General features: G+C 42.7%; 2 protein-coding genes across 2 annotated transcripts in view; one reads left to right on the plus strand and one right to left on the minus strand.

The window, feature by feature from the left end:
* hspa4a (heat shock protein 4a) overlaps nucleotides 1–15,030 on the minus strand; it is a 35,523-nt gene extending 20,493 nt beyond the window's left edge. Inside the window, exons 1-4 of the mRNA XM_060936560.1 lie at nucleotides 14,722–15,030; nucleotides 2,600–2,657; nucleotides 2,335–2,475; nucleotides 2,123–2,245 (exon numbers count right to left, since the gene is read on the minus strand). Of these exons, the coding sequence (XP_060792543.1) occupies nucleotides 2,123–2,245; nucleotides 2,335–2,475; nucleotides 2,600–2,657; nucleotides 14,722–14,828 (429 nt within the window). The 5' untranslated portion in view covers nucleotides 14,829–15,030. The remainder of the gene's footprint in view (nucleotides 1–2,122; nucleotides 2,246–2,334; nucleotides 2,476–2,599; nucleotides 2,658–14,721) is intronic.
* A 4,352-nt stretch (nucleotides 15,031–19,382) lies between these two features.
* On the plus strand, nucleotides 19,383–22,922 carry zcchc10 (zinc finger, CCHC domain containing 10). The gene is made up of 4 exons (XM_060935265.1): nucleotides 19,383–19,452; nucleotides 19,909–20,070; nucleotides 21,863–21,907; nucleotides 22,049–22,922. Exons 1-4 carry the CDS (start codon nucleotides 19,412–19,414, stop codon nucleotides 22,302–22,304), a joined length of 504 nt encoding a protein of 167 aa, XP_060791248.1. The 5' UTR covers nucleotides 19,383–19,411; the 3' UTR covers nucleotides 22,305–22,922.
* The last annotated feature ends 392 nt before the right edge of the window (nucleotides 22,923–23,314 follow it).

The raw sequence follows: 23,314 nt of genomic DNA on the forward strand, positions 1-23,314 counted from the left end.
CAAATCAGAAGCTGCAATATCATTTTTGCCATAACCAGCACCCCCAGGGGCGAAAGTGCACAAAATTTGGCGTATATGTCAGGTGAGCTATGCAGAGTTTGCGTATGAAGTTTGATGACAAGTGAGTAAATAGAAGATGAGATATAGATTTTTCAAGAATAAATATTTTGGTTTTTCCCATGTCAGTAGGTGGCGCTATGCTGTACATGAGTGATTATGAGTTGGAAAAATAAGTGTCTACAACAGCAACGTACTATCACAAGGTAGTGGTGTGAAGGAAAAGAGGAAAGATTGGATTTTTTGCCCAAAAATAGCGCCCCCAGTGGCGAAATATCACAGAAATTGGGTAACATGTCAGAAGCCCAAAGAGGGATTTGCGTGTGAAGTATGAGCAGTTTTGAGCAATTAGAAGATTTGTTATGAATTGTTAAGCATGTAAAATTTTGCGTTGAAAATTGATTGACGTATAACTTCTGAACGGTTTATGCTACGTGAAACGTATTAAGGACCTTTTGGCAGCCATGTCTGTAGATGATGTGTATCAATTTTGGTGACATTCCTATGAACGGTCTAGGAGGAGTTGCGCCGTCTTCGTGGCCATGCATTTCGCACAAAAGTGAAATTACCTCACTTCCTGTTGGGCGTGGCTAATACATTGGCAATACATTTTTGTCCGGCTTAGTGAGATACATATGCGTACCAAATGGCATGCCACTACTACAAACTACATGGAAACCAGGCACCTTAATGCGGGAGGCCAAAATCACAATGAGTTAGGGGGCGCTATAGAGGCCCTGAGGCCCGCCTGGATCTGGGCTTCTGGTTCTCAGTAGCGGTGGCAGTCTAAGAAAAAGGAGCCAATTTTCGTGCGTTGTCGACCATGGCAAGCGCCCCAATAAGGGTCTTGTAAAGAGTTTGCTTGCCAAGTTTGACAAATCAGAAGCTGCAATATCATTTCTGCCATAACCAGCACCCCCAGGGGCGAAAGTGCACAAAATTTGGCGTACATGTCAGGTGAGCTATGAAGAGTTTGCCTATGAAGTTTGATGACAATTGAGTAAATAGAAGATGAGATATAGATTTTTGAAGAATAAATTTTTTGGTTTTTCCCATGTCAGAAGGTGGCGCTATGCTGTACATGAGCGATTATGAGTTGGAAAAATAAGCGTCTACAACAGCAACGTACTATCACAAGGTAGTGTTGTGAAGGAAAAGCATTATGGAATTATTTACCAAAAACCCGTTTTGGAGCAATTGCGTCGGCCAAAAACAGCGCCCCCCATGGACGAAAATTCCCAAAATGTGGTATACATGACATGGGAGGTAGTAAGAGGGTGGCCGTGAAGTTTGACCAAATTTGAGGAAAGATTGGAATTTTTGCCCAAAAATAGCGCCCCCAGTGGCGAAATATCACAGAAATTGGGTAACATGTCAGAAGCCCAATGAGTGATTTGCGTGTGAAGTATGAGCAGTTTTGAGCAATCAGAAGATTTGTTATGAATTTTTAAGCATGTAAAATTTTGCATCGAAAATTGATTGACGTATAACTTCTGAACGGTTTATCCTACGTGAAACGTATTTAGTAACTTTTGTCAGCCATGTCTGTAGATGATGTGTATCAATTTTGGTGACATTCCTATGAACGGTCTAGGAGGAGTTGCGCCGTCTTCGTGGCCATGCATTTCGCACAAAAGTGAAATTACCTCACTTCCTGTTGGGCGTGGCTAATGCATTGGCATTACATTTTTGTCCGGCTTAGTGAGATACATATGCGTACCAAATGGCATGCCACTACTACTAACTACATGGCAACCAGGCACCTTAATGCGGGAGACCAAAATCACAACGACTTAGGGGGCGCTATAGAGGCCCTGAGCCCCGGCCAAGTTTGGGCTTTTGGGTCTGAGTAGCGGTGGCAATTCTCGGAACTGGTGCCAAATTTCGTGCGTTTTCGCCCATGGCAAGTGCCCCGAAAATGGCCCAACAGCGGAGAAAAATAAAGAAGACGGAAGAATAATAATAGTGAACTCTTACAAGAACAATAGGGCCTTCGCCCATAGGGCTCGGGCCCTAATAAAGCATCAAAAAGTGACAGTAAATACATAGAAAAACGCTTGCTTACAGAAATGACGCAGTCCACCACTGGTTTTTTGAGTGCAGCCTCAGCCGTCTCCTTCAGTTTGGTCAGAAGCATAGCAGTGACCTGCTCAATACTGAACACTTTCTCTTCCTCCATGTACATGACCTAAACACAAGGAAAGGGAAGATCAGCAAACCTTTCAGGACATTAAAAACATTAAAATTAGAGCCAATTTCTACAAGGTGCTCGTTCACCTTGATGCCAGTGGTCCCTGTGGGCATCTGAGCGAGGTCATAGACCAGGCCAGACTTTGCTGACTGAACATACGGATCAGTGAAGGCCCTGCCATGGAATCGCTTAAAGCCTTGGACAGTATTCTTGCAGTTGGTGACCACCTTAATACAAAAGAATGAACATTTTTAAAAAGAAACACCGTAGTCTATTAAATGAGGAAATCATGCTCAAATATCCTTCAAATAGTTAACAAAATAATGAGTATAAAGGAGGACATCGCCTTACTTGGCTCTTTGCCGCTGCTCCTATTGCCCGGTTTCGGGGTCCAAAAGATACAAAGGCCCTGAGAAAGTTTAAATTTCACATGTTAAGCAGAATGACTAGTTAATGAATGCAGGTGAGCCTACATCAACATGATGTGCTCCATTTTCTCACTCTTACGAGTGATATTACAGTTAATGCTATTAATGTATTACTATATTAGCTGCCATTAATAATTTAATATAACTTCTCAGATGTGTGCCTTCCTCACAATTTAGTTTCAATTTCCCACCCATCAGTAGAATTTCTATCACCACACAACCTAACAACGTCCATAAACAAGCATGTGCCAATACATCTTTTCGAAATGCAACATCATAATGCCGCTGAACACGCTTTGAGGAGAACACTAAACTGCACTTTCATTAACAGGATCCAACACACATCCAGGATTATGTTGGAATTAATATTAAATTATATTAATTTTAACAAGTTAATATCGGACTAGCGGATTGGTCCGAAGAATCATCCAAAGCTAAGCATCTGGATTTGTCACTTTACCACATCATACTTAATTTGCAGAAAAATCGATCTGAATTCAAAAATGTCACTCGGTGAAATTGCAGAAATTGTGGAAAATGATTATATACACGATGGCTGTGAAGACTGAGGCCAAAACACACAAGCTTACAACACAATACAGGCCAAAACATAAGCTGATATTGTTTGTTGAGCTTTGTATTTATGTAAAATTAAAAAAGTGGCAAAGTTCAGACACCAATAACTGAATGAAGATACAGGAGGGGGTGAAACTGACGTAAATTGGATTTAACAGCACAAGAAATGTTACATTAGGTCATGAATAGGATGGATGCATGTGCATAGAGTTTAAATGGACATGGCTGATGGCCCCCAGCACTTGTATAGTAACAAATCAATCCACCACCAAATTTAAAAAAAAAAAAAAAAAAAGGGGGTGTGTAATGAAAAAACAATCCTGGAAACTAGACAGAGACTGTGACTAAAGTCACAGTAATTTGCGCTAGCTGTTACAAAGCGGGGCATCTGGTCACCGTACTGGTCAGGGATGGGTGGTGATAAATGTATGTGCAGAAGATACTTATTAATAAAAAGTGCAAATCAAGTAAACAGTCCAAATTGGCAGGCATAAACCAGAAATGGAAAGTAAACAAAAGCAGTAGGTCGGGCGAGGAGCAAACAGAATATTGTAGGCACAGACAAAGGCGGAATCAAAGGACAAGGAACCAGAAATTCGGAAACCAGGAAATCAAAAAAACAACGCACAGCTTGGTAATATGTCTAAACAACTCAATACTTGTCAACCCAAATTAGTCTTTGGCGTCCTTGCATGCGCTGATTGCACCTTAATCCAGTGCTGATGTGAGTCATTAGCGGTGCATGCACATGTATCAGCCATCTAGAATGTGTGCAAGTGTGACAGTACCCTATAGAGATCTTGCATGTGACGTCACAGCCGATCCAGATTGTGACAGACGCCATCTTGTCGGTCAAACGCCATATTTCCGCCTTCTACTTCTAGCTTTTCTTCTGGAAAACCCTACTATATACAATTCTACTACAACGGCTACGGCTACAAGCTCTCCCTACCTGTGCACGTTTATGTTTTTTGTGTGTATTTTTGCGTGTTGTTTGTCTGTATCGGACTTCAATATCCACTACAACCGTATGGACTTACTGGACATTGGTTTCCAGCAGAAAATGACGGTTTGTAGCGATTTTCATCGCATGCACAACATTCCGGACGAGATAGCGAGACCAGCGGGGACTCCGTGGATTGTTATCGGAAGCAAAGCGAAGGAGGCGGCGTCGGGAGTGGAAGCAAAAGCAAGGCTGCAGGCAGAGCCGGCCTGTTGACTAAGCTCAGAAAAACAGCCACTCAAACCTCCACTGCCAAGCCTCTACTTCTCCAATGCCAGATCCATGGTAAACAAGACGGACGATTTGGAATTACAGCTGGAATTACCTTATTCTATAATCGGCTGGTCAGTGCAGTACTAGTAATACTTAAGTGACTTACCCGTCCAATGAGGATTGTTATTTTCTTGTTTACAAGATGCCACATCTGAGTCGCTGACAAATCCTGAATTTCTGTAAAGATAACTGTCCAGAGATTTATAAGCACACAGTGCTTCACCACTGAACAGCGAGGGAAAGTTAATGAGGTAATTATACACATCTGGGTATTCCGCTGGCAGTTCAATATCCACTGACACGGTCGTGAAAACTACGTCCGGTAAGCCATAAGGGTCACTAATCTGTAGATCGTTTATTTTAGACATGTACCTAATTATCTGTTCATTAGAAAAATGAGCCGTGTAGTTCGTCGGTTGAAATTGATCCATTCTGTACACGAGTGCAGCAGTCTTCAGCTGTGTTTTTTACCGACAAGATGGCGGCTGTTAACTTTCCGGTCACGTGACTGCAAGATCTCTATAGCAAGAGTTCTCAACCTTTTCTACTTTAAGGCCCACCTATCCATACTTGTAACGAGTCAGAGCCCATTTAAAAAAAAAAGATCCCCAATTATTTTGGCTTGTCTGTTCTATTACAGGGCTCTAGTGTGCGACCAAAAATATGATGAGTGCAACTAAATTTTTTCCTTGGTTACACTGGCACGCCTAACATTTCACAGGTTTTTTTTTTTTTTGCATGTCTGTATGTGTATGATTGTAGTGCTACGTTCCCCCCCCCAAAACTCACACTCAAAAGGAGGACAAGGTCAGAACGAAATCAAAGGCAGAGAAAGGGCAGGTCTTTGCCTCTGATTCTGAGATTCCTGGACACTGCTGTGCACGTTTGAAATTGTGACTGGCAGGCTGCTCATCCTGGAGTGACAAATGAAACATGCCAAGCAAGTGAAAAATTCTTCTCTTCATCTTGAGTTAAGAAAAATGCAGTGCTGCCCTTTACACATATGCCTGACCCTGGATCTGAAAGTTCCAGCCTAGACCTTGCACTACCAGCGGAGGCAACCATCCGTTTCCCTGTCCCTGGCAAGATGCCAAACAGTAACCCTTGCCCAGCATCAGAGATAGCATCAGACTCCGAGCCAGAGACCACTGAACATAAAAAAGGTCAAAATATATGCATTTCGGAAAGATTGGCTAACCCAGTTTCCATGGCTCATATACAATAAAATGGCTAATGTGATGCATTGCGTTTACTGCAAAGAATGCAGCCAAAGCATGGCTGGTAACAATGCTTTTGATGCCAGAGTGTCAACATTCTGAATTGAAAATGCTTAACCCCCAACCCACCCACCCTCATGACAAATGTGTGATCCCCAGAGTGGCCCCCCTCCCTGCACCATTTCAGCATCAGGCAACAGCAAACTGAAGCAGCAAGGAGTCAAAGATGATAAAATTCAATGTTACTTATAATATAGCCAAAGGAGAGCTGCCTTTTACTAAATTTAAAGTCTCAAATCATCCTTATGAAAAAGAACGGGTTAAGCCCATGTTTACATTAGACCGTATCAGCGGATCATCAGATTAACGTTTTTAAAACTATTAGTGTGCACACAGCAACACCAATACACGATTTGCGTGCACACAGCAACGCCAATACACGGATACGCTCGGCTCCGCAGGCATCCTGCGCTCCAAATCACTCCGCCCTGAACAGCGAGTGCCCTCTGGAGGGTGCGCACTCCGGCCCTGCGCAGCTCACAGAGCGCGTGAGTGAAGCGCACGAGCAGTGATTCGGGACTGAGCCGCTGTGTGTGTGATCCCAGCGCATATCACTTACCACTTGCAAGTGGAAGGATGGCAAGCCTAAAGACAATCATAACTACACAATGGGCAGTATTTGCATCAGTATTTGCAGTATTTTCATACTTTTATACTCTTTAATGAAAGGTGATACAAGGCGGAAGTCCGCGCCATTTTTCAGCAGTCGCGTCACATGACCAACGCCAGCGAATCAGGAAGGTGGATGTCACAGTGACGTTGTCCAATGAGACGCCAGCTAGAGCTCAGCACAGCGTATCTGCGTATTCTGAATGTTTACACAGCACCGGAGCTGACACGATCTGGATTGAATACGTGGACGCTGGCAGATTCCCGTTTCCCGGGGTTTCCAGGCGGTTTAATGTAAACGGACAGTGCATCCGCGAAGAAAACAAGACAGATACGGTCTAATGTAAACGTAGCCTAAATGTAAACCCAACCTACAGCAATAACGTTCCATGTACCCAGTTCATTGGGGTAATTACCAACACCTTGGAAGAAAAAAAAAAAAAAAGAGGTCTGTTCAAATCATGAATTCTATGTACATGTCATTCATGATTGATGGAGACATTTCCATGAAGGAGTGTGAGATCATCTACAGCCGTATCTTGCGCAAAGGGAGGCCAATCAACATTAATTGGCCACATCAAAGTGGAGCTTGCCAATACACAAGGTAAGTGTAGCCAATGCAAGGCACGACAATAGCTCGAGTTCAAGCAGAAACAAGATATGCAACAAGATAAAATATAATATGAATAAAATTCAATGATTCATGATTTCAGGTGATTAAGGGGAATGGTACGGAGTTCTAAACATTAAACCTCCGTTCAGGCCACTGAGCTGGGAATTTTTAAGTTCATCAAGCTCTGTCAAGCACTTTTTAAATTTAGTTTTAAAGTAATTAAGTTTTTGCAAAGTTTGTTTGTGCTGTGGTCAAAATAAAGACAGACGACATTTATCTGCACTTTTATTTCCGTTTACTTTCATTTACTTTATCAATATGTATGGGAAATGAGAGGCGCAACTCTGAAAAGGGTTGTTTTACAATCAGGGTACAAAGTTTGTGTCACAGGGGTCCAAAACTCAAATTGATTCAAACTGGTTCTTGTACCAGTCTTTAAGTGAAGGACAAGTTAAAGAACAGATTTCAGGTAATTTTTTGACACGTGTATGGTAGTTTTGTGTAATCTGTTACAAGATGGGAGAAACAAAATGAAGTGATTCTCGGAGAGGACTTTTTTTTGACAATTCAGAATCCACTACTTCCATAGTGCTTTTAAATATAAGGCTGTAAGCTTTGTGTTAGTTGTCTCTAATATTTATGACCCAATATCTTGACCACATTTTAGGATGAAAATAATCATTTTAGATATGTTTTAGATATGCCCCATTTATACAAATAGGAGTCATTCAGGATTCAGCCATGACACGGAGCAAAAACATGGCTGAATCCTGAATGACTCCTATTTGTATAAATAGGGCACTACATAGGCAGCAGTGGTAGTTTCTTTTTCCCTGACATGGAAGCGCACTTGTATACTGAGGAGGAAAGCAATTTGCATTACAGCCGTGAGGCGGCTGGGCTCAGCTTTCCCTTTCGGGCGCTCTCGTTTTCTGTTAGAATTTGGTAAAGAAAAAAATAATAAATATTATTTACCAGCTTACCGGGTCCATGAACATAAATCTGACAGCTAACAAGGTCGGGATATAAACGAATCGAATACAAACCACCCGCCGGGACTCCTACTTATGCGGCTCCAGCTTATCCTTGAAGCTGGAGCCGCAGCTGGATGAAGCCGGCAGCGCGCAGTGATAAGAAGGGAGAGAAAATAGTGCCAAGCTATTTCGAGGTCTGACTTTTTATTTGACAACGGTTTTGTGATGCAAATATATCACTCTTTTGAACACATACTGTTTTGAGACAAAAAACGTTTTACTTTCGTGACCCCAACAAACTTGCCAGACTACTTTCGTCTGGACCAAAACTGGACAAGAACTGGACTCACAGGATGCTGTCAGGGGTAAGTCAGTGTGTTTGCACAACACTATTGATGGGGATGCCATACAGATTCATGTCAAAAATCCCGAACTATCCCTTTAAACATGCAGAAAAAGTTTTCCAAGTACAAAATAAGCCTCAAATGCCGCTTTTCCACTACAAACGCGGCTGAGTCGGGCTGAGCCGTGCCGTGCTGAGTCGAGCTGAGTGGGGCTGTTGGAGTTGCATTTCGACTACAACCGCGCTGAACCGTGCTGGCTGGAAGTGGGTGGACACTAGGGTTGGGCGGTATCCAAATTCTGATACCTTTAAACTGTCTCTGTGTTTTCCCGGGGTATACGGTATTACCGAGAAAAAAATATTTTGTTTCGGCCTACTGTGTAACGTGCGCCTATACCGGCGGACCTTGTCCAGACCTGCGCCTATGCCTCAAATGTACTATTTAAAAGCAGCATAGCGAATTATGTGCATTGTGGTATGGATTAAGCAGCAAAGCGAATTTTGTGCATTGATGAATGGATTAAGAGATATTTCAAAGCATCACGCAACTCTTCCTTCATCTTGAAAATAGCATTCAACTGTCGTTTACACATGTCTGCGTTGAAACGCCATTTGCAGCACTATTTCACCTACTCCATCAAAAAAAAAGTACACGATGAGCAGGATCATACCCTTTCAAGCATGGGAAATAAAAAAAAAAGAAAAAGAATCAACCAACACCCAAGTCCGTTTAGACTGCGCGATAAACCATATTCTTCAGCGCAAATGAGGCGAACCTAATTCAAATGCGCGATAGCTGCACAAGGCAAAATCATATGGGCCCACATCATGCCATGGCGGGGAAATTAATAATCAAATGGCCTTACCTTGCTTAAAACGTTGTCTTGATCACATAACTCCTTACAATTATTCCACTTAAATCCATACGGTTTAACACACCCAACAAAGATAGCAAGCGCATTGCTAATTCCCACCAGAAACCTAACAGTTTACGCTACGATGTTTTCTTCCGTTTCTTCAGTAGATGACATTTCAAACGTTTATTACCCACATCCCAAATGTCATACGTTATATTATTTTACCTTGTTGTTACTCATGTAACCTACTCAAAACACAACTCACTGGAGAGATCTCGTGGAAGTGGAGTACCCCAGGCTATGGTGTGCCTTATGGCCCTTTTCCACTACCCTTTTTCAGCTCACTTCAGCCCGACACGGCTCGCGTTTCGACTACCAAAAAACAGCACGACTCAGCTCGTTTCAGCCCTGCTTAGCCCCTAAAACTCGCACCGTTTTGGAGTGGGGCTGAAGCGAGCCAAGCCGTGCCGAGCGAGGTTGGGGGCGTGAGCAGACACTCCCCTGTGCACTGATTGGTGAGGAGGAGTGTCCTCACATGCCCACACACGCCCCGCGAGCACGCTGGGATCTGTAAACACCGCAAACCCGGAAGGAGAATAATTATGAATTACGAGAATTTCTGAAGCCTTATGCGCCTCGCCTCATCTATACGCTCTTGCCAGTATCTGTTGGCGTTGTCGGTGACAACAAGCCACAGCACCAAGACCAGCAACACTAACGACTCCATGTCCTCCATGTTTATTGTTTACTATCCGGGTCGTGAGACTACCGCTGAAAAGACCACTAGGATACTGTACATGGCTCTTCCTGTCACCGTTGCAACCTCTGAGCGCTCATTCGTATGCCCTTCAAATAATGTGCGCAGTATAGGCTATTGATGTTTTATTATGAGCCATGTACAGTATCCTAATGTTTTTTGTTTCTGAGTTACATGTTCGTTTGAAGGACTTCGTTTTTGTAGCCTAAAATGATGTTATGATAAGCTTTAATAAAGGGCCCGGTCATTTGCCCCGCCCCCGGCCCGGCTCTGACTTGTTCCGCCACTGTCACTGATGTCACTGTTTGCGCTGCTTAACGACATCACGTGACGTCCACCCACTTTCGCTAACTCCACCCAATGTGTCCACTCACTTCCAGCCAGCACGGTTCAGCGCGGTTGTAGTCGAAATGCAACTCCAACAGCCCCGCTCAGCTCGACTCAGCTCGACTCGGCACGGCACGGCTCAGCCGCGTTTGTAGTGGAAAAGCGGCATTAGGGGACATATTAGATTTTTCGTTTGGTTTGAAACCAAAATACTGCCACACTGCCGATGTTGTATTTTTTTTTTTTTTTGCCACTAACTCGTTATCTTGACTTGCCATCTTTCAACCGCGGTCTCAGTCTCTTTTTTTTTTTTAGATAGGACAGTATAGAGAGACAGGAAATGAGCGGGGGAGAGAAAGACGGGAAATAACCTCGGGTCGGAATCGAACCCGGGTCCCCGGATTTATGGTACGGTGCCTTAGCCATCTGAGCCATGACACCCCCAGTCTCAGTCTCTTGCGAAGCTTTCTGTCAGACTGCAAATGTCACGCAGGGTTGCCATGGTAACAACAAACAACCCTGCACGCGATGAGAACTTCTTTAGGAAATTGATAGAATTAGTGAAAATACGATCACACAGTTATTCGGGATGATCTTCAATTTATTATTTTATATTATGACCTCATGTACTCCATATTTATTTAGATATTATATATTTTTTTAAAATGACGGTAATGAGACCGATACCGTTGGTACTTTTGGATACCTCGGGATACCTTCTTACCGTAATACCGCCCAACCCTAGTGGACACATTGGGTGGAGTTAGCGAAAGTGGGTGGACGTCAGGTGATGTCGTTAAGCAGCGCAAACAGTGACATCAGTGAGCTTTTAAGCGGTAGTCTCACGACCCGGATAGTAAACAATAAACATGGAGGACATGGAGTCGTTAGTGTTGCTGGTCTTGGTGCTGTGGCTTGTTGTCACTGACAACGCGGACAGATACTGGCAAGAGCGTATAGATGAGGCGAGGCGCATAAGGCTTCAGAAATTCTCGTAATTCGTAATTCTTCTCCTTCCGGGTTTGCGGTGTTTACAGATCCCAGCGTGCTCGCGGGGCGTGTGTGGGCATGTGAGGACACTCCTCCTCACCAATCAGTGCACAGGGGAGTGTCTGCTCACGCCCCCAGCCTCACTTGGCACGGTTTGGCTCGTTTCAGCCCCACTCCAAAACGGTGCAAGTTTTAGGGGCTAAGCAGGGCTGAAGCGAGCTGAATCATGCTGGTTTTTGGTAGTCGAAACGCGAGCCGTGTCGGGCTGAAGTGAGCTGAAGCGAGCTGAAGTGAGCTGAAAAAGGGTAGTGGAAAAGGGCCAAAAGTTTCACTAATTGTGTGCTATGTGAAGCGGTGCTTTTCTGTTCACCAAGTTTGTAGAGTGGATATTTGAATGTTCAGTCTTCCAGTCAGCTCTCATCCCTCACATCAACAATGTGCATTAGGTAAGCGATCGGACCCCCCCCCCCAGATTAGGACCAACACTTGGATGGGTTTGATCATTGAATAATTCCCACCCACATTCATGAAGCTCCTCCCCTACAATGACCCATAGAGTATCGTGTCTATAAAATGACATTCTATAGAGAGTTGAGTAGAGTAGCGTAGAGTCTTTCGGCTGGGTAGGAATTGTATTTGAAGTTGAGCTGCTCCTATTTTCAGTTAACCATCATTTCAGGTCTCTGTGGGTTGTCTAGTGCCCTGTGGTTATATACCATGGGATGGTCCTCCATGTGTTTGTCCAACTGTGCTTTGAACACATTAACATTTGGTGCTGTAACAAGTCTCGGGCAGGTTGTTCCACCAACAGACCCCTTGGTTGCTGAAGAAATACAGTCTTTTGTTGCTCTTGAAGAGTATGAAGAGTTTATAACATCAACGAAACTGACTTCACGTTAAAACTGTTAGTTTCAGTCATGATGTCACCCAAATGAGGATGGGTTCCCTTTGAGTCCGGTTCCTTTTGAGGTTTCTTCCTCGTGTCGTCTGATCTGAGGGAGTTTTTCCTTGCCACCGTCGCTACGGGCTTGCTCATCGGGGATAGATTAGGGATAAAATTAGCTCAATGTTTTAAGTCGTTCAAATTCTGTAAAGCTGCTTGGCAACAATGTTTATTGTTAAAAGCGCTTTACAAATAAACTTGACTTGACAGTGTTTTTTTTCAGTTGTAGACTATGCCCGCTTGTCTTGGTGTTTGTCTTCATTCCTGTTGTGCATGCCTTTGTATCGTATTTTTCATTTACATATTTGTAGATGTTTATCATATCGCCTCAAAAACGCATCCAATCACAAACAAGTATTCCGGACCGGAAATCAGTTTTCTAAGACTACGTTCAGACTGCACCCTGAAACGACCCATATCCAATTTTTTTGCCCATATGCGACCTGTATCCGATTTGTTATTGACAATCTGAACGACACAGATCCGATTTTTTCACATGCGACCCAGGCCGCTTGGATATGTGGTCCTAAATCCGATGCATATCCGATATTTTCACATGCGACTGCAGTCTAACCGGACAGGTCGCATTCATGCGACCTACATGTCATCAACAAGAGACAAACGTCACTTTTCTGCGTTGGCTAATCCCGCCTCTTTGGTGGAAAACAACAACATTTGTACAGTTTTCAGAATTTAAATAGACTTTTATAGAATTGATCAAGCTAATGGTGGATTTGGTAGGGACCTGGATGTTTATCTGTTAGCCTGATTAAATAAAAGAGTTTCTATAACTGATTTATAACTTAAACCATCCTGTACCACATCGCCAGGTCTCGCCTCATCTCCATAGCAAACTGCACTGGTGTTTCTGCACCTTGAGCCAGCGCTGAGAGAAGTTGCAGAATTCAGCTGGCTATAAACAAACAATCTAAATAAATATTTATAAAAATGTAGAAAAAGTTTATTAATATGACGAAATAAATATGTGCAAATTATTAAGCCTGAATTAAGAGTTTGGTAATACAGCGGCCGTATCCCAAATGACTGCCTACTGAAGCTCGAGTGCACTAGATAGAGTTTAAAAATCCATTACTTCCTAGTAACATGTAGTGCACTTATATAGAAATTAGCGAGACATTTAGGAGTCAACCCTCGTTACCAGGCTACACGTTTTCATTTCAGTTCAGAAACAAAAACACACACGAGACCTCACACTTTAACCAGATAATTAAACAAACAAACAAAAAAAGAAATTAAACTTGAGTGCGCTTTTTTTTTTTGTTTACGCATTAGGTAGATGTGCTTATTACGTGTCAATTTGCGCATGCGGGACACTTTTGGGTCGTTTTCCGTTCATACTGGAGATCGCATACAAGTCTCATATAATTGGTAATGTGAACGGCCTAACAAAAAAAATCGGATTTCACAACAAATCGGATATGGGTCGTTTCAGGCTGCAGTCTGAACGTAGTGTATAAGGACTTTCTCAGCGACTTCATGCGCGTTTGTTAAGGACAGGGTTAACGGCAATGTATCGGGTGTTAAACAGGTTCTACACAACGTCAAAAAAAATTTGCACAAAGAATTAAAAAAAAACACGCATTATACCTTTAACCCTGAAAAGATGAGCAGTTTGGGATACTCAAACCAACAGCACCCCCGGTCCAGTTCACGGAGAGGTTTCCTCCACTCATGTTTGATGTGAACATTTAACTGAAGGTGAATGAGGGAGTGTTCCTATTAAAGTGGCCAGTGAGGACAATATGCGACATTAACGATCTGGTGGACTCTCTCAAAACAGCCTGTGGTACCTCAAATTAAGTTTTGTTTTATTTATTTTTGCTGTTGTACTCAAGCTACAGATTAGCAGTTAGGTTTATAAAAGAAAATCTGCTGTAAATTCTCTCCATGTGTTCAGCTGCAGCTCCAGGACACGGAGAACCTTGAGGTGGAAAAACCCTCACTCAAACGCAAACTGAGCTAAAGTAACCAACAATAAAATTAACACATGACATTCCTGGCAGTTATTCAGAAAGGTGTCATTTCCGACGTGAGGGTTTTTTGCTTTTTAACGCTAGAATTTTCTCCTCAGAGTCGCAACTCCGCTCGCGTTAGCTTTAGCAAGTCCTGGGTCGCCATAGTAATACAGAGGGAGCACGAGCGCAGAACAGGCCACGCTTATTATTTAGCATGAAGCTAACTCTGCTCGGAGATGAACTGAGGAGCTCAGCAACGGGCTAAAACAGCAGCTCGTAGTTTAAACTTCTCGCTCATATCAGAATTATTATTTTTTTTCTGAATGTGTCACTTTGTGAAAGTCTAAAATGACCCCCAGTTGTCCAAATTCACGCTCTAGGCCGCGTTATAACTTAAATGTATTTATTTACACACAGGTCGGGTAGATGGCGATGAGAAGGGGGTGACAGGCGAGCAGCCTGAGGGCAGCGCTGAGAGACGCGGAGTGGAGCACACGGGAAGATAATGAAGTAGAAGTTGTACTCACGGTGTGCATCTGTCGCTGTACTCGTTGGCGACGGTCTCTATCCCACCGGCTCTGGCCACAGCAACATAACAGTTCTGAAAACCCAAATCAATCCCCACTACTGACATCTTCACCACTCAGGGAACAGCACAAGACTTCAGAGTGCCTTCTTAAAAAAAAAAGAAAAGAAAAGAAATGACTAGCGCACAGACTCTCGCTACAACCTGAAGAATGAACTGAACGCCGATGATGATGACATTAACCCACACCGCTCCATTGACTGGCTGTAATTGGAGAAGCGCACCGCACCGGTAACTGCTCTTTCACAGCAGCTTTTCTAACTTCTCGCGAGACTTGGATGGTTCTAGATTTCTCTCGAGCGTTTCTCAGGGCCGCGACCAATCAGAGCCGAGTGCGCGTGCGTCCTGCTCACTTCGGGAAACTTCGAGAACTTTCCAAACCCTTGCCGTTCCTCCTGAGCAGCGCGGGTACTCTACACAAACTTCATTATTAAATTATGGTTCATTATAATATTCGAGATTTTTTTAGGTGGAGGTTATTAATTATGGAGTTGGAATCTGACAAAAGAATTTAAATATGGATATCCATACATTTATACTAGTGCATCTCAAAAAATTAGAATACCATGAAAAAGTTCCTTTTTTCATAATTTAATTCAAACTTTCATGTAAAGTGAAGTATTTAAAGCCTTTTTTGTTTTAATTTTGATGATTATGGCTTATAGCGGGCGGCACGGTGGTGTAGTGGTTAGCGCTGTCGCCTCACAGCAAGAAGGTCCTGGGTTCGAGCCCCGTGGCCGGCGAGGGCCCTTCTGTGTGGAGTTTGCATGTTCTCCCCGTGTCCGCGTGGGTTTCCTCCGGGTGCTCCGGTTTCCCCCACAGTCCAAAGACATGCAGGTTAGGTTAACTGGTGACTCTAAATTGAGCGTAGGTGTGAATGTGAATGGTTGTCTGTGTCTAATGCCGCTTTTCCACTACAAACGCGGCTGAGCCGTGCCGTGCTGAGTCGGGCTGAGTTGGGCTGAGCCGTGCCGTGCTGAGTCGAGCTGAGCGGGGCTGTTGGAGTTGCATTTCGACTACAACCGCGCTGAACCGTGCTGGCTGGAAGTGGGTGGACACATTGGGTGGAGTTAGCGAAAGTGGGTGGACGTCAGGTGATGTCGTTAAGCAGCGCAAACAGTGACATCAGTGATCTTTTAAGCGGTAGTCTCACGACCCGAATAGTAAACAATAAACATGGAGGACATGGAGTCGTTAGCGTTGCTGGTCTTGGTGCTGTGGCTTGTAGTCACCGACAACGCCAACAGATACTGGCAAGAGCGTATAGATGAGGCGAGGCGCATAAGGCTTCAGAAATTCTCGTAATTCATAATTATTCTTCTTCCGGGTTTGCGGTGTTTACAGATCCCAGCGTGCTCGCGGGGCGTGTGTGGGCATGTGAGGACACTCCTCCTCACCAATCAGTGCACAGGGGAGTGTCTGCTCACGCCCCCAGCCTCACTCGGCTCACTTTGGCTCACTTCAGCCCCACTCCAAAACAGTGCGAGTTTTAGGGGCTAAGCAGGGCTGAAGCGAGCCGAGTCGTGCTGTTTTTTGGTAGTCGAAACGCGAGCCGTGTCGGGCTGAAGTGAGCTGAAGTGAGCTGAAAAAGGGTAGTGGAAAAGGGCCATATGTGTCAGCCCTGTGATGACCTGGCGACTTGTCCAGGGTGAACCCCGCCTTTCGCCCGTAGTCAGCTGGGATAGGCTCCAGCTTGCCTGCGACCCCGTAGAAGGATAAAGCGGCTAGAGATAATGAGATGAGATGAGATGGCTTATAGCTCATGAAAATCAGAAATCCAGTATCTCAAATTATTAGAATATTCCCTAAGATCAATAAAAAAAAAAAGGATTTACAATACAGAAATGTCCAACTTCGGAAAAATATATTCATTTATACACTCAATACTTGGTTGGGGCTCCTTTACCATGAATTACTGTATCAATGCGGTGTGGCATGGAGGTGATCAGTCTGTGGCACTGCTGAGGTGTTATTGAAGCCCAGGTTGCTTTGATAGTGGCCTTCAGCATATCTGTATTTTTGGGTCGGGTGTTTCTCATCTTCCTCTTGACAATACCCCATAGATTCTCTATGGTCAGGCAAGTTGGCTGGCCAATCAAACACAGTAATATCATGGTCAGCAAACCATTTGGTAGTAGTTTTGGCACTGTGGGTAGGTGCTAAGTCCTGCTGGAAAAGGAAATCAGCATCTCCAAAAAGCTCGTCAGCAGATGGAAGCATGAAGTGCTCTAAAATCTCCTGGTAGATGGCTGTGTTGACTTTGGACTTGATAAAATACAGTGGACCAACACCAGCAGATGACATGGCACCCCAAATCATCACAGACTGTGGAAACTTCACACTGGGCTTCAAACACCTTGGATTCTGTGCCTCTCCACTCTTCCTCCAGAACCGTGATTTCCAAGTTAAATGCAAAATGTACTTTCATCTGAAAAGAGGACTTTGGACCACTGAGCAACAGTCCATTTCTTTCTCTCCTTAGCCCAGATAAGACACTTCTGACATTGTCTCTGGCTCAGGAGTAGCTTGATATTAGGAATGTGAAAGTTGTATCCCCTTTCTTGAAGATGTCTGTTCGTGATGGGTCTTGATACACTGACACCAGCCCCAGTCCACTCCTTGTGAAGCTCTCCCAAGTTCTTGAATCAACTTTTCTTGACAATCCTCTCAAGACTGCGGCCATCCCTGTCGCTTGTGCACCTTTTCCAGCCACCCTTTTCAGCAATGACCTTTTGTGGCTTACCCTCCTTGTGGAGGGCATCAGTGATCATCTTCTGGACAACAGTCAAGTCAGCAGTCTTCCCCATGATTGTGTTTGTGTGTACTGAACTAGACCGAGAGATACACTGTGTTCATACTGTTTTACTCAAACTCGAAATTAAATATTCTAATATTTTGAGGTGGGTTTTTTATGTCTTTGTACTGTATGCCATACTGATTAAAATTAAAATAGAAAAATGCTTGAAACATTTTAGTTTATGTGTAATGAGTCTATAATATATAGCATTTTCACTTTCTTAAATAACTGATGGAAAATATTGAACTTTTTCACAATATTCCAATTTTTTGAGATGCACTAGTATTTATAATTATATCCACGTCACTTTTTGTGTTGTGTATTTAATAATTTTATATTTTGCCTGAGTTTTTCTGTGTTTTGAAATTGTTAGGGGTAAGATTTGTCCTTAAAACATTATACAGCTATATTTACTTTTTAATTTATATTGATACATTTATTTTTACTGAACCAGTTTTGCTTTTATAGCTCTCTAATGTTTCTTACTTGCTGCTGCTGTAATGTGTGAATTTATATATCTATTCAAAATTACAAGTAAATTTAGATTTCAAGCAATAAAAGTAAAAAATACTGATTTCATGTAAATAAGGCTGAAGGTGAAGAACATTAGGAAATGTAAATATATTCAATACACCACAGAAAAATGTAATTATTTAATGTGATGTGTATACACTCACCAGCCACTTTATTAGGAACACCCCCACATCCACCTGCTGTTTTGTTCTCTGCAGTTCTCTAATCAGCCGATCCGTCCACAGCAGCACGATGCATCAAATCCCGCAGATACAAATCAAGAGCTTCAGTTAATGTTCACAATGTTCAAACATCAGAATGGGAAAAATTGTGATCTCAAGGTGTGACTTTCTCTCACTGTGGTATGGGTGTTGGTTTGATCCAGATGGACTGGTTTGAGTATTTCAGAAGCTGCTGATCTCCTGGGGTTTTCACACACAACAGTCTCTAGAGTTTACACAGAATGGTGCAGAAAACAAAAAACGTCATCGAGTGAGTGAGCGACAGTTCTGTGGGTGGAAACAAACGCCTTGTTGATAAGAGAGGGTCAGAGGGAAATGGACAGATTGGTTCAAGCTTTTTTTTCCCCCAGGAAGGATATAGTAACTCATATAATCACTCTTTACAACTGTGGTGAGCAGTAAAGCATCTCAGCATGCAGCAGCTGAAAGAGGAACACATTGGGTTCCGCTCCTGCAGCCAAAAACAGGGATCTTAGAATCAACAACACGTTCCTATTAAAGTGGCCAGTGAGTGGATAATTAAAATGCAGATATTTCTTTGTCAGTTTCCAAGCTCCATAGCAGTAATGAATCCAATTCAGTTTTAATTCTATAGAGCTTTTAACTACGGACATTATCACAAAGCAGCTTTACAGAAATCCAGATACAGATTTAAATGTATCCCTAATGAAGAAGCCTGAGGTGATGGCAGTGAGGAAAAATTCTGAGAGGAGCCAGACTCAAAGGGACCCATCCTCATCTGTGGGACACCTGATAATGTGATTGTAAATCATTACTCTTCTAGAACTGTGTATTGTAGAGTCACGCAGTGCTATGTGTTGGAAAAATATTCAGTAAAAGCATCAGAGTGATTTTTATTTCAGGTTTGGTTTCAGCAAAATTTCAAGCCAACAAATTTCCAGTGGTGAGCCTGAATATGAACAGCGAGCAGGGCTTATACTGAGACACAAGTGAAGAACATTGCTGTGGTGAGAATCCGCAATGACGCACTTCTCCTCCTGTCCAGCAGGGGGCGCACAGTAAACTCAGGAGGCCAAAAAAAAAAAAAGCTGACGCGCTGACGTAGAGACACAACCAACATGGCGACGCCTATGCATCGATTAATTGCTCGCAGACAAGCGTGAGTTTACATGAATATTCTCGTGTTTCGGGCGCAGGGCTGTGCCGTTGTTTCCCACTGAAACTGGATGCTGCAGCTCTGGGAGCTCCGCACCGGGAGGCGCGCGCTCTGTGTGAGGGCAGTTAGCTGGCGAGCAGGCGGCTCTCTTTTACACTTCTAGTGCACTATGTAGGGCGTATAAGTGGTAATTTATCACCACTATCTAGTGGACTTGTTTCGGGAATAGGAAGCGGTTTGGAGCGGAACCGGAATGTTAGCTTAAACCGCGTTATGATTTAATGTGTGTTATTGTTGTTGTGATGTCAGGAAATGTTCCGACCTGTTTGAAGAGACGGTTTTTTCGTCACCACATGACGTCATGGTGATTGTTTTGTAGGAGCTGTTGGTTTTATTTTACTGTTTTAATTCCTAGTGTTGGTGTGTGTGTGTGTGTGTCTCTCTCTCTCTCTCTCTCAGGGAGGCCAATAAGCAGCATGTCCGCTGTCAGAAGTGTCTGGAACACGGCCACTGGTCCTATGAGTGCACTGGGAAAAGGAAATACCTGTACAGACCTTCCAGAAGCGTCGAGCTGAAAAAGAAACTGAAAGAGGAGGCAGAAAAGGCAGCCAATGCTCCCGGGTACAAAACACACCTGCGCATAAATAATGGCTCCCCACTCTTCATCACTGCTGTATCAGTAATACATGGCCAAAAAACTGATTGATCAAGTTGTGTGTGTAAAAAAAATATATATATGGACATGAGTGTTTTAGTGGGAAAGTCACCACTTGTATTTTTCATATGAACTACATCTGGGACATTGAATAACACATTTTCCAGTTTGTCACTCATGAGGAAATTATTTGGGGACTTTTTGTTTGTCAATGTGTTGATATAATAAAAATCACACGGTGGCTTGAAGATATGAAGTTTATCTGCTCATGCTGTAAAACTCACATTTTGCATCAAACGAAATACGTCATGGATCTGAGTGACATTTAAATAATATTGTCTGGCTTTTTTTTTTTTTGTGGTCTATCAGATATATTCCATTCAGCTAGCATGGTACTGAACGAGTCAAAGATGAGTAGCCGGATGGAATATATCTGATAGACCACAAAAAAATTATTATTATTGTGTGTGTATATACACATTCCTTTCGGGTGTTCAACGCGTCTTTCTCTTTCAAAATTCTCTCAAAATCTTCTGTATTTAATGAAGCAAACCTGGCGGCCATGTTTGTTTACAAATTGTCACAGTCGCTCGCTAGGACAGAAGTTTTGTCTCCGACATGTGACGTCATGTTGTCTTGACAACCATGCAATATCATAAACCATATTCAACGCTCATTCTCCATCGGGTAGAGTGACGTAATACACGTAGGATAAGCGATATGCTAACAATATTGCATGCTATCAAACCAAATGAATGAAACCCACTCGAAGGGAATAGAACACATTTTTATTCCATCGAAAAAGTGTCCTGTGTGAATAATAATTCCCTCCGATAACGTCACTCCCAGTGTTTTCCCGCTGACTAGATGCACATTGTCAAAATGGCAAACTGGTTCAAAATTAAAATTCCTTTAACTTGGGTAATTTTTTTGTGGATGTGTCCATATAATATAAAGAACATTACACAGTGGAGTGAAGATATGAAATTTATTTTCATGAAGAAGGACGATTTCTCAGAGGACGCTTCAAATAGTAGAGTTTTATTAGGATTGGAATAACTCCTTTCTTATAATCAGAAGTCCTCTTTGGTCACAGCATCACAACTGAGCTATTTATGTATTTACAAAAATTCTGTAATTTTCATCAACAATCAGATAAAATGAAGGAGTTGGAAAATGGATACAACAGAGATGGTATGAATGGACCAACTCACATTTATTACTGTAAATACCACTGAGAATAAAGGTGTGTGTGTGTCCTGTGATGGACTGGTGTCTCATGCTGTGTGAATTCTCCTGTTCCGTTCCCAGGAGAGACTCTGGATCCCGAGCAGTATAAAGCTCTTACTGAATATGTCTGTTCATTTTTAGCCCCAAATTCTGTGTTTAAAAAGTAGATAAATTAGTGATGAACAAATGTGTGGTTTTAAAAGTCATATTCTGGCACTTGTGAAACATTACACTGGAAATCGAGTCTGATGCAGAAATCCTGCTCTTGGGTCAAAGTGTAAGGAGGGCACGAGTCCATGGGGTGTTTATAATGTCCATGTTAATAAATCCTGGCCGTTTTAATGACCGAAACAGTCTGAACTACACAGAAGATGATTAATGGGTGAAAGTCACATGGTCCCAGCTGTGCTGAAGCTGATGGCATGAAGTGAGCAATGTAGTTTTGTGTACAATATTAGAACAGATCCTTTGAATCATATGAAGTGACTCTGCCCACCTGACTCCTGATTTCTGTTTTGTGTTTGTTAGAGATGGACCAGTGGCTCTGAGTGAAAAGAAAATGAAGAAAAAAAGGTGCAGCTTTGTTTTTTTTATCATTTTAGTATTATTGATATGATTTAAACATTATATATATGGATGTGTCTGTCACTCAGTGTGTGTGTGTGTGTGTGTGTTTATAAAACCACAACCCTTTTCCTCGCTGTTGTCCTTCAGGTCTAAATCGTCCAGCGGTTCCAGCAGCAGCAGTGACTCGGACAGCTCCTCCAGCGACTCGTCGTCAGACAGCGGCGACTCGTCCAGCTCGTTGTCTTCCTCAGAGGATGACGAGAGCAGCAGCAGTGACAGTGAGGACACTTCCAGCTCTTCCTCCTCGTCCTCATCGTCCTCTTCCTCCAGCTCTGACTCGGACTCCTCCAGTAGCAGCAGTTCTGATCAGGGCCCTCCGAGGAAGAGGAAAAAGAAGAAATAAAGAGCGGCGCTGTCTGTATTTCCAGTGTTTAGTTGTTTTGTGGTACTCTGATTGTCCTGGGAGAAAACGATCCCTGTTCAAATCCCTCACCTTTCCTTCACTGCTTTAATTTGGGAAGCAGCAGCTCTGAACAGAAAGGAGATGAACACTGGATCATTTCTCCTGCAGGGAAGAAAACGAATCGTTCAGAGCTCCGATTATTTTTTCTGTTGTGTTATTTGTTACCGTCAGAGGAAGTGTTCCTTTTTCTTTACCTTTTTGTTTACTCATCATCTTTCTTCCTTTCATTCATTGTTAGTGGAATTTCTGTTTATGGAGTAAAGATAAAATTTATTTTCTGTTTTCTGGAAACAAAGATGCAGGTTGTTTTATTTTTGTCACATGGAATGAAATGAATATCAGACCTGTGGTTGACCTGTCAGTTGCTCTATGCAACATGACGTTAGAAGTGTGTGTGTGTGAGAGAGAGAGAGCGCGCCCCCGGATCAGACCATCTGAAATAAACTGTATGAGGTTTTTTTTGTTTTGTTTTTACACATGTACTCTTTGAGCAGACACAGACGGATCCTTTTAACAGAATAAACTGATTGTTTGATTGATTTAAGAATCTTAATGAAACTCTCGTGCCTTTTGCTTTATTGTTTTGGAGTTGATTTAAGATTAAGTTAAAGGTTGTATTTGTCACCATCAGCTACGCTACCCTACAACAGCGTTCAACACACACGAGCTCAAATGTTTTGATGAAATTATTTTAAACTACATTCATCAACGGGATCATATGATTTACTGAAGAGGCTTTTGATTCTCATAATATTATACTAAAATGTGTTTTACAGGGTTCATCACTCTACCATGCTCACTTGCTGGCCATTTTATTAGGAACACTCATACCCTTGTGCATTAAATCACACAGATCAAGAGCTTCATTTAGTGTTCACAGCGAACATTGAATTAAAATTCATCATACAATGAAAATCTCCAGTGGTACAAACAGTAAACAGACAAGTGAA

This window comes from Neoarius graeffei, chromosome 12, assembly GCF_027579695.1.
Source record: "Neoarius graeffei isolate fNeoGra1 chromosome 12, fNeoGra1.pri, whole genome shotgun sequence".
Taxonomy (NCBI): domain Eukaryota; kingdom Metazoa; phylum Chordata; class Actinopteri; order Siluriformes; family Ariidae; genus Neoarius; species Neoarius graeffei.